This window comes from Cupressus sempervirens, chromosome 8, assembly GCF_028749045.1.
Source record: "Cupressus sempervirens isolate cs-2001-9-10 chromosome 8, ASM2874904v1, whole genome shotgun sequence".
Classification (NCBI taxonomy): Eukaryota; Viridiplantae; Streptophyta; class Pinopsida; order Cupressales; family Cupressaceae; genus Cupressus; species Cupressus sempervirens.
The window spans coordinates 226,100,755-226,115,053 of NC_143125.1; the positions used below are offsets into that span (position 1 = coordinate 226,100,755).

At 36.1% G+C, this 14,299-nt stretch overlaps 1 protein-coding gene across 4 annotated transcripts in view; it reads left to right on the forward strand.

The window, feature by feature from the left end:
• The window catches only part of LOC149542315 (dual specificity protein kinase YAK1 homolog), a 120,188-nt gene extending 107,394 nt beyond the window's left edge, over positions 1–12,794 (forward strand). Inside the window, exons 9-18 of one of the 4 annotated variants that reach the window (XR_016355452.1) lie at positions 7,623–7,745; positions 8,668–8,815; positions 9,014–9,128; positions 9,381–9,463; positions 9,578–9,652; positions 9,749–9,823; positions 9,959–10,832; positions 10,943–11,122; positions 11,779–12,263; positions 12,496–12,794. Coding sequence is in view for 2 of the 4 variants with exons in the window: in XM_089797292.1 (XP_089653418.1) it covers positions 7,623–7,745; positions 8,668–8,815; positions 9,014–9,128; positions 9,381–9,463; positions 9,578–9,652; positions 9,749–9,823; positions 9,959–10,812; positions 10,943–11,122; positions 11,779–12,263; positions 12,496–12,566 (2,209 nt within the window). In the remaining 2 variants the exon portion in view is untranslated. The remainder of the gene's footprint in view (positions 1–7,622; positions 7,746–8,667; positions 8,816–9,013; positions 9,129–9,380; positions 9,464–9,577; positions 9,653–9,748; positions 9,824–9,958; positions 10,833–10,942; positions 11,123–11,778; positions 12,264–12,495) is intronic. The other 3 variants (XR_016355451.1, XM_089797292.1, XM_089797293.1) reach the window with 3 other exon arrangements.
• Positions 12,795–14,299: the final 1,505 nt, after the last annotated feature.

Below are 14,299 nucleotides of genomic sequence, written 5' to 3' on the forward strand. Positions count from 1 at the left end.
GCTTCGACTGTTAATGATGGATCTAGAGACTTAGTATGAATCATGCAACTTATCATAGACTTAAGAGTTCGGATCCTCAAAGTTGCAACATCTGCCTTATACGGACTGAATGCTGACAGAGTGTGAAGATCAATTCCCGCAAGTCTGCAAAAGTCCATAAGTCTTCTGTTCACATACATGCTTCCATTATCCATTCGGAGTATTTTGATGACTTTCCTGGATTTCTGTTCTACATGAGGCTTGAAGTCTAGAAACTTGTCCAACACTTCATTCTTGTTATGTAGAAAGTAGACCCAAGTGAACCTTGAAAAGTCATCAATGAAAGTGAGTATGTAGCGACTCTGGCTGAATGCAAAAAGACCTACTAATACCATGTGAACCATCTGAAGAACACCTGGTGCTCTTGAAGACTTCCCTCTCTATAACTTCCCTTTTGGATGCATATCCACTGAATCTATTGAACATTCACCCTTAGAAAAGTTGATTTGAGGTAGAGCTTTGACCATTTGGTTTGTGCAAAGTTGCTAAAGATAGCGGAAGTCAAGATGACCATACCGCTCATGCCATAATTGCATTGTTGAATTGGATTGTGATAACAAGGTCTTTGAAGAAGACTTGGGCACAAAATGAGAGAAAGAGTATAACCTTTTGTTATGATTCACCTTCCCCATTGCAACAAAGGAATTATCTTTAAGACTGTGCACCTGTACTGAGTCTGGAAGGAACTCAACTCTATGTCCATCTCCTAGGTGAGTGATTTGGTAGATTGATAGGAGATTTTAACTTAGATTTGGAACATAGAGAACATCTTGAAACTCTCCATTTTCCATTTCCACGTTTCCTTTTCCTTCAACTTCCATTTTGCTATCATCTCCCATGAAGATGTGCTGTACCTTTGAGTGATTCAATGAAGAAAAATCCTTCTTTGAAGAACCCATATGATAAGAGGCACCTGAGTCAAATATCCATTCCTTTGAAGAGTTTGAATTAGCTATGAGTGCTTGCCCTTTGCCCTTTGAATCTGAAGAAGACCCTTTCTCCTTGTAAGCATTAGGCAATGGAACATTATGTCTCTTCATGATATTGGTCAATTCATCAATCTTCTTGAGATAACACTCATGCTCTTCATGACCTGATTTCTTGCAATAGGCACACTTCTATTTCTCCTTATTGTTGTCCCCTTTCTTGTTGGAATTTGAGGACTTGCCTTGTTGATTGGATTGTGGTGTTGTATTTTCTGCATCATCAGATTTGCTCTTCCATTTCTTCTTACCCTTTCCTTTATTTGAAGATTGTCCAGCTGAATTTTGAGAACCCTCATTGGCCACCAATGCTTTAGATTGAGGTGATTTGAGAATCCCCATTGATTTCAACTTCTTTTCTTCATCATCCAACAGTTTAGCATATTCATCAAAAGTGACTTTCTTGTAGGCAGACCCTAAGGTAGTCTTAGAGGTGTTAAAAGAAGATACAAATGTGGAATACTCCGATGGCAGCTTGTTATGTATGAGATAGATCAATCTGTCATCTTTGATAGAACTCCCACAATCAGTAAGCTTTGTCCTTAATTCATTCACCTTGATGATGAAATCTTGTATGGAGTCATATGACTTAGGATCTAAGAAAACAAGTTCATCTTCAATTTTGAACACATCCTCTTCAGAAACTTTACCATATAGGCTTTCGAGGGTATCCCAAGCTTCCTTGGATGTAGAACACTTCTTGATTTGATACATGATCTTATCATCTACCCCCAAACATATCACCTAGGGCTTTCCTATCCATTGCTACCCAAGCTAAAATACCACTCTCTGAAACTTTATCACTTGCTGGTTTAGGAAGAGTACCATCTACATATTGTGAAACTCCATTATGCATTAAGTGATACCACATTTTTATAGACCATGTAGCAATAGTTATGAGGAGTTAATTTAGGAAACTTAAAGTTGTCCATAATGCAAAAAATGAAAGAAAAATGCAAAAAAGAGAGAACACAACACCAAGAACACCCCCCCTTTTCACTAAATCAAGAAACCCCCCCAAAATAGATGCTTTGGGCACTTTATCAGTAATGCGATTACAATGGGCCACTTGCCAATTTTAGCTTTCGTGGACTTCTGATTTTGCTTGTTACAACCTCTAAATAGATTACAAATCTGGAACTTTACAATGTGCTGCAATTCTGAAGCATTACAAAGCAAAGAAAGGTCCTATTGCTGAAAGTGACACTTTTGTCCACACAACCCTACAATCTGATAGTAGATCTGGAAAGTAGACGAAAAATAACGCACTTTCAAAAAAAAGGGAACCTATTTTCGACTCCAGATGTGCTCGTACGGAGCGTTTGAAGTTGCAAAATGCAAGATTATGCAAGTACAGTTGCCAAAAAATGCAATTTCTGAACAATCCATCCACCAAATCCAGAAAAAAGCTGCACCACTGAAAAGTTTAGAAAATTTTACCCAATTTCAAAAAAATTGCACCTTATTTGGAGTTTGGATGTCCGAGTTATGGCCTCTTGAAGTTAGACTGCAAAAACCAAAATCAATCTGGAGAGGGGTTGCATCAGCAAATGACGAGGTTAAATTTGATGGTCATATGGCCGTCGCAGCAGTTGTATTTTGCCCTGAAATGACGTCCAAACGGCTGTCAAGTTTAAGCTAGTGAAAAGATGATGTCAGCGTCGTCCTACCCCACTGATGACGTCAACTGATGACATGGAGGTATAGATCGTATAGACAAAATCCGCGTGGTAGGATGACATGTACTGCTGATGTAGGCACTTAGGTGGATGCTGAGTTAGCAGGTGTTGACGTGTTCGAATATAATTGGGTTGCGTGGGCGTCAGGTTGGACGATTGAGCAGACTGCACACTGAAGTGGCTTTCGCGTGGAGGAATTATCGCAATAAGATGTGGCCGGATTGTATGAATAGTGGGCCGAAATTAATGTTTTTGACGTCGGGAAATCAACTTTTGCGAACGCCAGTGGTCCTTGACATCGCCGGAAGATCCTCTTTGCGGCTGCCGGTTTCGTGGGTTTTAATCCCACATCGAGCAGGATATGAAGTCAGGTGCTTTATAAAATAAATGAGCCACAAGCTTCAAAGAAAATGTGAGTTGCCAGAGTTTGAATTGATTGCTGTTGAATGGACTAGTCGGCCAGTCGCCGGATTGTTTGGGCTGTCGGTCGATTAGCCGGATTTCGTAGATGTGGTTAATGGTATGGCTACCTGCGGATGTTCCTCAGATTTGTTGAATAATCCAGCCAAAATATAATTATAAATACCCTGCAATACATACAGAATATTCCACCACACTAAACTTACAGAGCCGAGCCGGGGTGTCACTGCTCGGTTTGGCCAATTTTTTTTTCTTTGCCTGTGTAATAAATCCGAAAATACCAAATTTGGAAAATACAGAGAAATAATAGATTCAAAAATACAAATAATCAGAGCAAATTAGATCATACCCGAACTGCAAATCGGGGCCTTTGGGGTCCGATTTGCAAATTTTGTTAACCTCACAATCAACTTTTACCTAGCATAGGCAAATTTATAGTTGATCTTCACAAAATCGACGCTCCGGACGCAACGGTGAGGTCAGATCTGGCTCTAGATGCTCCCAATTTTTGTGGATCCTCCAGATTCGTGTTGAGGTGCTGAAGCATGAATGGTTTCGAACGGCTATGTGTAGAGAATCTCGCTTAGAGCTCTGATACCAGGTAAGAATTTGGCTTAGGCCAGAATTCACCCAAGACCAAGGGACTCAGACACAAGCACAACAGTAGATCAAAATAGAGAGTATGATCAGAATGACGATATTCATTCAATATGCCTGCTTGAGAGTACACTAGGAGTGTCTGTGTATAAAGGCCTCTGGAGAGCTTCTAGAATGCATAGAAGTTAGCATCATGATAAGTCATACAACTAGGCACATGTCCACCAGATATGGGTTATCCTCCATTAAGCACGAAATTAAGTGCGATGATGTGAGGATAAGCCTACAATAGTGTAACATGCAAATTAGTGGTGTAGACAACATGCACTAAATTAGGAGTGCGAATAACTGTGTTGTCAACATGACCAATCAGTGAATGATGCGAACTCCTGTGTTGTAGACACCATGTGCGTAATTAGAGTTGCGTACTTCTGTGAGAGTACACAAACTCCTAAGTGTCTCACCTAAAATAATAATAAAATAATGCAAAATAATTAAATAATGCATTAACCTAAGTAAACTTAAGTAAGTGTAATAAGTAAATACTTATTTACACCAACAGTATTGAACTTGTGTTCTGGTCTTTGATGTATAAAACTCCATCGATGATGGACATAAACATATGAAGGATATTAGTTATATGTTATGTAAAAATAATATGCATGTTTTTGAAGATTGTGTAAAAAATTAATATATTTTTTAATGCTCAATAAATTTGCCAATTCATTGCTGAGTTTTTTGACTATTTGCTAGTCCAAAGTTTTTTTTTTTTTTGGGTCAGCTGAGTTATTGCTGAATCTCAGTTTTTCAACCATGGTTGATTCTCTTGATGAAGAAAAATACAAGGATTCATTTTGGGTTTGCATGTGCACTACTTAGTTTAATGATGATCACACTTGATACTAGTCTATTTTTGACCAAATGCTGTAGACAAGGTTACATAGAGACGGAGAGACTTGGAAGTCTCTATTGCTGGTACGGCTATTTTTCAAAACTTCAAGATGGGCGTACTTGGAGATGGCAAATTTTTTTAATATATAATTTAACAATTTTTAAGAAATATCATAAATTCATAACATAGTACTTTACAAACAATAACAATGGAAGGTTTTAAGTATGAACATTGAACATTAAAACCAAAGGCAAATACTACTGAAGACTGGCAGTAATGTCAGTTACTCATTTAATATTGTGTCATATAGAGTCAGATAGTTCAAAACTCAAATTGCATATCTGATTTCTAAGTATTGCATATGATCACATCAGATTAATAATTGCTAAGATTATCATTACATATTCGAATTTGAAATTAAAAATAATACAGTTTGATGCTAATTCGCTGATATGCAAACAAAAAACTCAAGACTCGTAAACAAAAATACTAAGTCAATCTAGTATCATCTACCGTAAATCTTGTCTCTGGTTAGGGCTTCACCTCATTCCAAATGGGAAGTCATGGGGTTTCCAAATGCCTAAAATGATGGTCAAAATTAAATATTTTAATTTTATTTTGCCTTTCTCCAGAGACATGCAGGAGACTTCTAATTTTGTAGCCGGAGACTTTGATACTTCGGGTGTAGAATCTCCAGACATTGTTGAAGATCTGGAGACTTGAAAAGTCTTGGAGATGTGTCTTTGTCTTTGAGACGCATTGCAGAGGGGGTAGGTGTGTCTTCCGGTAACACTGGCTATATCTTGTAAAGAAGCTTGATACGTTATTCAATATTACAGTAGTGTTTTGTGTTTATTTTTTTATAATTGATACATGTTGATATTTTGTGGTTAAATTTGTTGATCTGGATAGGATTTTATACTTTAATATTTTGATACGGTTTTTCCAGCTGTGTTCGTTCTGTACCAAACGTAAGGCAAAAAGTTGTCAAACGGTTGCACCCAATCACCATTGCCAAACATTTGCTAGGGCTAACAGCATAGTCCCAATGTAGTGACTAAATGGTGACATATTTTGGTAAACAGAGGGAAAACTAAAACCAAGCACTGCCGCACCTGCAAGGCAGAAAATCTTCTTTGAACTTGTGGCTAATATGAAGAATGGTAACCATATAAAACATAATGCATTGACATTTTCAATAGAAATTCCTCTCCCCAGACTGAACCAGAGCTCATAGCAGTGCTAGCAACCCTTGTGATCCCACTTTTTTTCTCTTGCTGCCATTTAGTTTGACAGGCTTGCATGTATTATCATCTAACTTCTTTTAGGCAAGGGTAATTCTGTTGTGCACCCATCTCAGGACAGTGTATTTGTCCATTCCATTTTGCATCTCATTTCTCTCAATGTCTGATACAATGTTCCCTTCAGTTCTAAGTCACAAGGTTTGAATTCGAATTCGAGTTTGTCGATCATAAACTTCAGATGAAATTTGGCAACGGTAAAAATTCGGAAAAAAATTTGATATTAAATTTACCATATATAAATTTATTAATTTATTAATTTTTAAATATAAGTAATATATCCCCAAAACTGTCCAAACAGATCAATATTGCTAAATAATTAAATTAAATAACTCAATATTATTTTAAAATAAAATAATATTAAAATAAAATAACAATATTATATTAAATATCATAAAATTTGAATGAAGTTTGGAACGGGTAAAAGTTCGCTCGAATTTGGATTTCATGGATGAAAATCCACATATCCTATGACTTCGCGTCAGATCCTTAAAATTCTAGAATCATGATTAATATGAGCAAAGTCACATAAATGATCTGCCTTGATCATCAAAGACTCATTATTGGATAAGGTGAATGTAGTCAAAGGAATAAGCAGAGTTAGCCATACATGATAAGAAAACTTCTGAGATTCTTTCTAGTCTTGCCTTTGTGGGTGATATTGAGGTTGAAGTTGAAATGTCTGTCAATTTGCTCATCCTTTGCTTCTGCAGATCATGAAAATTGTAGTGTCTAATATCTTGGTACATTTTTTTTAAAATTCTGTGTTTCTGTTAAATCCTTATTGTCTCGATGCATACTCTTACACTCACCTCAATGAGTAACATTTTAGACATGTTGCAACAGTTTGTCACTCTTCAGTCTGAGATGTGTTAGAGTTGTGCCATGATATTTGACATGATGTAGAGTTGTTTTTCCCTTTCTTCTTCTTCTGCTAATAAATCTTTTCTATGCTTAATCCGTATATTTTTGATGATATCCCAAGTAACACTGGTAGATGTGGTTATCCGGGTCAAAGTCAGTTTATAGCAGGTAAAGTTCTTGACAATTTTGAATTTCTTTGTTTTTAAAATGTTCTTCATATTTTGGCAATGGCTATGTAATTATGGTCATGAAACAAGCCTTTTTATCTGATTTTTGTTACCTAGTATTTCAAATCACTAAATTTTTTTATCTGGCAGTGGGGGCTACAGTAGAATGTTATAAGCCTGCAACTTTTTAAGCTAAATCAATGTGTATTTTTTGCTCGTAAAATAAAACATGTTGCTTACCTGATTCTTTTAGAGCTTTTTATTGCATCATATAAATGCTATTTTGGACTTGTGCACATATCATGTATCCTGGTGACATTTGTAAATAAAGCTTTATATTTCATGGGGCTTTTGCAGCCTCACCTTTCATGGCTTTTAATAGAGTTGGCTTTTGTTCTTTGTTACACGGAACTGTCTATGTTCTAAATTACTTGATTTTAACTCGTGAACACACTCTACGATCTTATTTGTATCTTGTGTGTTCTGTTTGATTCTAATATTTGGGTAAAGTGATGATCTTATGGTGCTATCTGTAAAACTTGTAATGAACGATACATTCCCTGATATATGAATCTTTCATGGCATCTTAAAATTCTGCTGGATGTGGTGTTTGGTAAAATATTGTACATTTCTTGTGGTATCAAATGGTATGGATTGTCTGCTTCTTGACTTGCATGCAGATACACAACAGCAATTGATATGTGGTCATTTGGGTGTATTGCCGCTGAGCTTTTCCTGGGTTTACCCCTTTTCCCAGGGGCTTCAGAGTATGACCTTATGAAGCGAATGATAGAGAGACTTGGGTGAGCTATATTTTTTCCTTCATCAAGGCATGCATGAGCCAGAATACATATAAGGGGACTGTTGGATTCTTAAGTAGAGTTAGTGGATTTGATAATGTTAGTAATTAAGATTTCTATTCTGTTTGTTTTGTTTTGTCTTAACATTTTAATATTGATCAGATATCCCTAATTAAGATTAGAACAAATCAAATGATGACGTGGGATAATGCATAGTAGCAAAAAATGCAAAAGTTGTGATTAATCATGATTTATCACTGCTTGCAGTGTATGGCTATTTGAGTTGGCTGAGATTGCCTAAAAATTATTTTATTTTGAAAAATGGGCATGTGTTTTTAAAACAAAAATATATAAATCAATGGTGTCAATTATCTTTCAAATAAAATAATAAGGGATACATCAATATGCCTCATTTTTCTTTGCATTTCAATGTTGCTGTCTTTATGTGCAATTGTGTGAAACATTTAATTTACATTGCATTGCAAAGACATCCATTTTTGACCTTTCTTATATCACCTCAGTTTGTCAGTCTTATTTATGTTATCTTGGTGTCTGTTTTCACGAAGGAGCTGTGTGTGCATTTTTTTTGGATGCAGGCTTTATTAGAGCTTGTGATGGTTTTTGATTATGTTATGTTTGATTGTAACTTATATCCCGCTGTTGTCTATACATTCACTTCTTTATTGCAGCTTTTTTTTTTGTGTGCTTTCTTTTATCATTTTGATTTATGATGCAGTTTTGAGCTATGTTTCAAGCCGTTGACAATTTCTGTCTAATGTTTTTAGTGTGATATATTGTTTGCTTGCATATTAAATATACTTTTGTTTTCAGAAAACACTGAATTATTTAGCGAAGATAGAGTTTTCCAGTCCTGCTATTTTATGATGTACTTATTTACAACTGAAATTCTGGTATTTCCATCTAGGGGTCAGCCCCCAGATCAGATCTTGAGGACTGCAAAGAATTCAAGTAAATATTTTAAGCATGTTGGAAACAGCTGGGTTGATGAAAGCCAAGCGGGGAAGGGAGTACAAAGTCCATACCAGTTTCTGTCTGAATCAGAATATGAAGCAGTGAGCTATCTAAGCTTATCTACCTTGATGCTTCTTTTTTATAATACGGTTTATGATTTTCTTTTCCATCAGTATGAATGGATTCTTTATCAAATCTATTATTTTTCTTTCCCTGTTTCTTAGTGCATTTTTAAAATCTTTTTATGATCTTGTTTAAAATTACGCAACTCTTTATTTTTGCATTTGTTTCCTTGTTAGAGAGAAAAAAAGAAGCCGGTGTCAGGGAAACGTTACTTCAATTATGTAAGACTAGAAGACATTATATTCAACTATCCTCATAAGAAAAACATGTCAAAGGAAGAGCTCGTGAAAGGTTTGAACTCTTACCTTCTGTTATCCTAAATAAAGCCTTCCGGTTGGAGAGTTGACTGGTTTAGCAACTTCCGTTTCTATCTTCATTCTGAGATGCTCAGTGCCTGTTTGTTATATAACAATTAATTTTTATTGATCTTCATAGCTACATATTTTCTAATATTTTAGTTCTTTTGTGGTACTGTTTTTATGGTCAATTAGTTTGTCCATGGTTCCTTGCGTTTTTTCATAAAAACTTACTCTCACTGCACAGAGAATCAAATACGCTTATCATTTATAGACTTTTTGAGAGGCCTTGTGCACTTTGACCCAGTAAAGAGATGGACACCTAGACAGGTATATGATTTTCCTCCTACCCTGTCAATATTCTCATATTAATGTGAGGTGATTCATTCCATTTATAATTTTGACTTTAGCATGATAATGATTTGGTACAAGAACCTTCTGTAGGCTGCCCAACATCCTTTTGTGACAGAAGAGCCTTTTACTGGCCCTTACAGGCCTTTTCCAGAAGCACCCCGCATGGTATTCAATTTTCTTCAGCAATTTTTCAATGCAAAATTTTGCACAATTCAGTGCTGGTTACTTTTCCAACTACTGAATTTATAATTCGTCTTGTAGAATGTTTTCCGTGAAATTATGGTGGATAATAATATTGAATCAAATCATTGCTTTGGTAACAGCACTTTCCCTAAGGTAAGCAAATGTTGTGAAATTGTTCTTGCATTCTTTTGTTTAATATGTTACGTATACCCAATGATGTTGAGTCTAATTTTTTTTTTATATTTATGTGTTTCAATATTTATATATTGTTCTTAAATTGAATTGCAGGTTGTAAACATGAAGGCAGAAATTCATTATAGGACACCACAATATCATTCTACTAAATTTGATCTTGCAAGTAACTGTGGTAGTTTAGGAAGCTATGGTAGGCTTGGAGAAGGTTTCAGCTGTGCTAATAATTGTGGGTGCCAAGGCTATGCTCATATTCCTTTGAGTTACTGCCCTCTTGATGCTTCTGTATTCAAGTCCCAGGAAGATGGTGTTAGTGGAGATAGTTGTTTTTGGAAAAGTCCTAAAACTTATCAGGGATCAACACAAGTCTCTCAAGGACATGCAAGTGGTGTAAGTCCCTTGAATGGTATTTACAGGCCTCTGTCTATTGGGGTCAGTCCTTCAGAGTTGCCATTGAGCTTACCTTTAAGCTCTCAAGTACAATTTTCTCCTTTATCTCCTACCAATTGTCTGACTTCACCTGCAAGTGGTGGCATTCACAGCAACGCTCTTGGAAGGGCAGCTGCTGTCAGTCTGAATCATAAAATAAGTGGTTTGGGAATACTTGAAAGCTATCATCCCTCATCTGAGGGTGAAATAGTTCCACAGCAGAAGGCTAATCATAAAAAATATGGCAGCACAAATGTAGACATGTTCTCTTTCACTTCTTCAGACTGCAATTCTCAAGGTGGGTACCTTGGTATTCCTTGTGGTGGTCATCAATCTTCTTCTCTTCACCCTGGGAGTCAAAGGATTGGGATGAGCAGCCATACAAGATTGTCTACAGCATATGATAACAAAATTTGGGCCTCTTCATTTCCAAAGAGGGATTTTGTGACCACACAAGGGGGGTTCTCTGGTGGAGGGGAAAAGACATTGCCAGTCCCTGGTCCAAGAGTTTGGGGTCCAAAGTAACTGTTTATACCCAAGGGTCAAATGCACTATTCTTCATCTCTTGGATTGTTATATTTTGATTGGCACAAGCTTTTTCAAGTTTAAAAGTTCCAACTGGTTTCTAATATCTATTGTTTTCTTTTGCAGCATTGATTTAATTTTTGAAAGGGATCGTTCAGATCTTGCCCCAGTTACTACGTTATCAGAAAACATTCAATCGGGAGAAGCTACATGTCTTGCCACTTTCAAGGCAGGTGGAGCTTGCAGACCCGTACAAAGTTATATTACACTGCAAGAAAGTCCACTGCATACTTCATATGAATTTAGGTATGGCTTGTATTTATTATACAGCACTGCAAATTAATTGTAGTAATCTCTTTTGGAGAGGATATGATATGTGTTTCTTCCTTTTGGTTGATTGATTTAAACTTTCTATCAGCTTTTGGACTTTGTTTGATAAAGTGTGTTGGCTTGCAAATGAGAATTGATGTTTTATTATTGAATTCCAAACAACTTTAGCTGAAGGATTGTTACAAAGTGTCTATTTCAATCGTCAGTGGTCGAAAGTTGAAACAAATCTGCTTGTCAGAAAGGTTTGCTAGCTACCTCTTGTTCATTTTTGATGTCTTGGCAAACAACTGCCATTGTAAAGAATGAGGTACATCAGAGTTTATCTAAGCATTTGGACTCATTTCTCTGCACGTTCTCCTAAGACATGGAATTATAAAATTAAAGTTGTGTATGTTAAAATGTTTTGGGAAATTGCTTTCGTTTGATATGGCTATACAAAGTTCATGGCTGTGGTCTGTTGCTGGGACATTGTTATAGTGTGTGTAAAACATATATGATAACCTATTGAACCAGGTTGGAATAGTCTGGAATTATGGAGATGCTTGTGGATTTTATGATTGATACACATATATCAGTGGTTGGATTTCATACATTCTTTTATAAGTAACTTCTTCTTTGCTTCTTTTCTTCAGTTCCTGCAATGGTTGTGTTTGTCACAGATCAAATGGATTACTCAAAGGAGAGAATAAGATAGAAGGCAGGCCAGCATTGGTGCATGAATCACAACTAGGCTGTACGCATTTAGTGCCAAAGAATTCACAGCTCGAGAATGATCGACCTCAACCTAATTCTCCAAGTCAGATGGCATTGCAGTCATCTTTATTTTTTGAGCAACAACTTCAGCATCAATATCAGTCGCAGAAAAATCCTTCTCAGCATTTGCCGTCTAGTTTAACAGGGAAGTACCAAGCATCTCATTCTTCTGATCTGCTTTCACAGTCAACCTTCCTTTCTTATTCTCATTTCCCTGTTTTGAATAACCATGGGTGGGCATTACCTTGTCAAAAAGATTACCCAGCATTCTGCGGTCAGGGCCAGGATTTTGTCAGTGCAAGCAGTGGGATCCACACTAGTTTTGTTCATCTGGGTACAATGGCACCTCATTCGGTGCATTTAGGTAATAAAATCTATTAAATAAAGTATGTTTCAATGTTCTCTTATAATGATCATTTACCATTTTTATTATAATCCTAAGACTGTTGATTCATTTATAGAAGTTTTGGGAGCTCATCTGTTAGTCTTTATTATCGATGTTGTAGTCTGTCCAAATTTGAATACCCAATTTTTTGGGCATCTTGTTTACATGTGAATTTTTGCACGTTCAGCTAATATTTTGTATCAATTTGCAGGGGAAGGGAATCCACTTGGTACTTTTCCAACCTCAGTTCAAGGTACACATGATCAGCGAAGGACTGGCTGAACTGTACTAGTTGCTTCTGTTTCCTGGTTGACAACAATGGCAGAATTCATATATTATGAAGACTAATAAGTCTTGCCTGTGCTATGCAAGATATATTTATGGTGATGTTAATTTCAAGAAGCATCAATATTTTGAAACATATTTTCCAGGTCAAAGCATAAAAGATTTAATGTTTCATGCTGTATTGGAATTCATGTTTCTAATGAGAATCCCACAACCTTAGTTCCATTGTGCAAATGGCTACATTAATTTCAAGCATAGTTACAGGCACAAAATAACTTGACAGTCTTTGAGTGAAGAAGAGTGGTTCATCATCACTAATCACACCAACTTAATCTTGTCTGACTAGAATCTTGAATAGCACAATATTGAATAATCTCAATACAATCCACTTTATGGTAAAAGCATCTTCATAATCAAACTTGAGATGCAAAAGTGGATCAATCTAACAGCATTATATCTATGAATAGAACTGGAGTACACCTTAAAATATGACTTGGATAGAATATATTAATACATGAATGCATAGATAGCATACAGAAATAGGTTATTAGGATCACATTAGGGGTGGTCTTACATTTAGAGTTGAAATTAGGGATTTATTCTTTTTTACACTCCATTTTTATAATATAATAAAATCAAATTAAGTTTGATTAGATTAATCTAGATTTAAAACGTGGATCATAAATGACAATCCATTTCTTAATGAGGGTGACCTGCTTATCTTTAGGAAGAATTAAGTCTTCGATGAAGTGCAAGTGTATTGAATCTAAATAACAGGGATAATCACAATCCTTAATGATCTCTGTGTCAAATGGGATTGAAGTGGTTCGTGGATGTTGTATAGCCTTGAGGGAAATGAGAGATCGACGTAGAGCACCCAAATTGTGCCTAGGGCCTCAAGAGGGTCTTGGGAACTTCTTAAATTTTTAATAAGGTCTCTTGTAAGACCATATTTTATAATGTTTTTATGTAATAAGTCCAAATCAGCCAATTTTCCATTTGAAAGGAACTTTAGTGCATTTGGGTTGTAGAGATCAAATTTGGTCAACAACCACCCTAAGATGATAGGAAGGTGTCCTGATATGTCAATTTGGGTAATTTAGAACCATATTGTATCATTTTGAATGGGTTTTAGGACAAAGTGCTATTTTTGACAAAAAGTTGTCAAAGTTGTCAAGGGTAACTTTGACAACAATTTTTTAACTTTGATCTTTGACAACTAATTGATTTAAATTTCTATTGGAATTTGTGCTTCCTTTCATGGAGGGGAATGGGGTTTTATCTTCCAAAAACTGTTGGTCCGCACCTTCAAATTACAAAGGTTTTTACTTTGTCAATTACTAGATGGTCTCATTTTTCCTACGGTGTCCATACCCATGGTTTTTGGATCTTGGGAGCATGGTTCTTGTGTTGCACTAGGGAGCCTTTTGCCTTTGGGAAAACTTTGTCTTTATTTTGTTTATCTCCTTTGTTGAGATCCTAATTTTGTGGTTTCTAAGGTATTTTATACCGATGATTTATGGAAATTGTGTAGGGTTTCTGCTACCCATGCAACGTTCTCAAAGACCCAATGTGGTTGATGCATGAACCCACCACTATGTTATTAACATCGAGGTTGTTTTCATAATATATCCACCCATTATTGAATTTTGCTCAATTCATTCATTGGGAACTCTCAATCTACTTTTCCAAATTTTGTTTTTCCATCTCTCGATCTAGCTTGTCTCCAT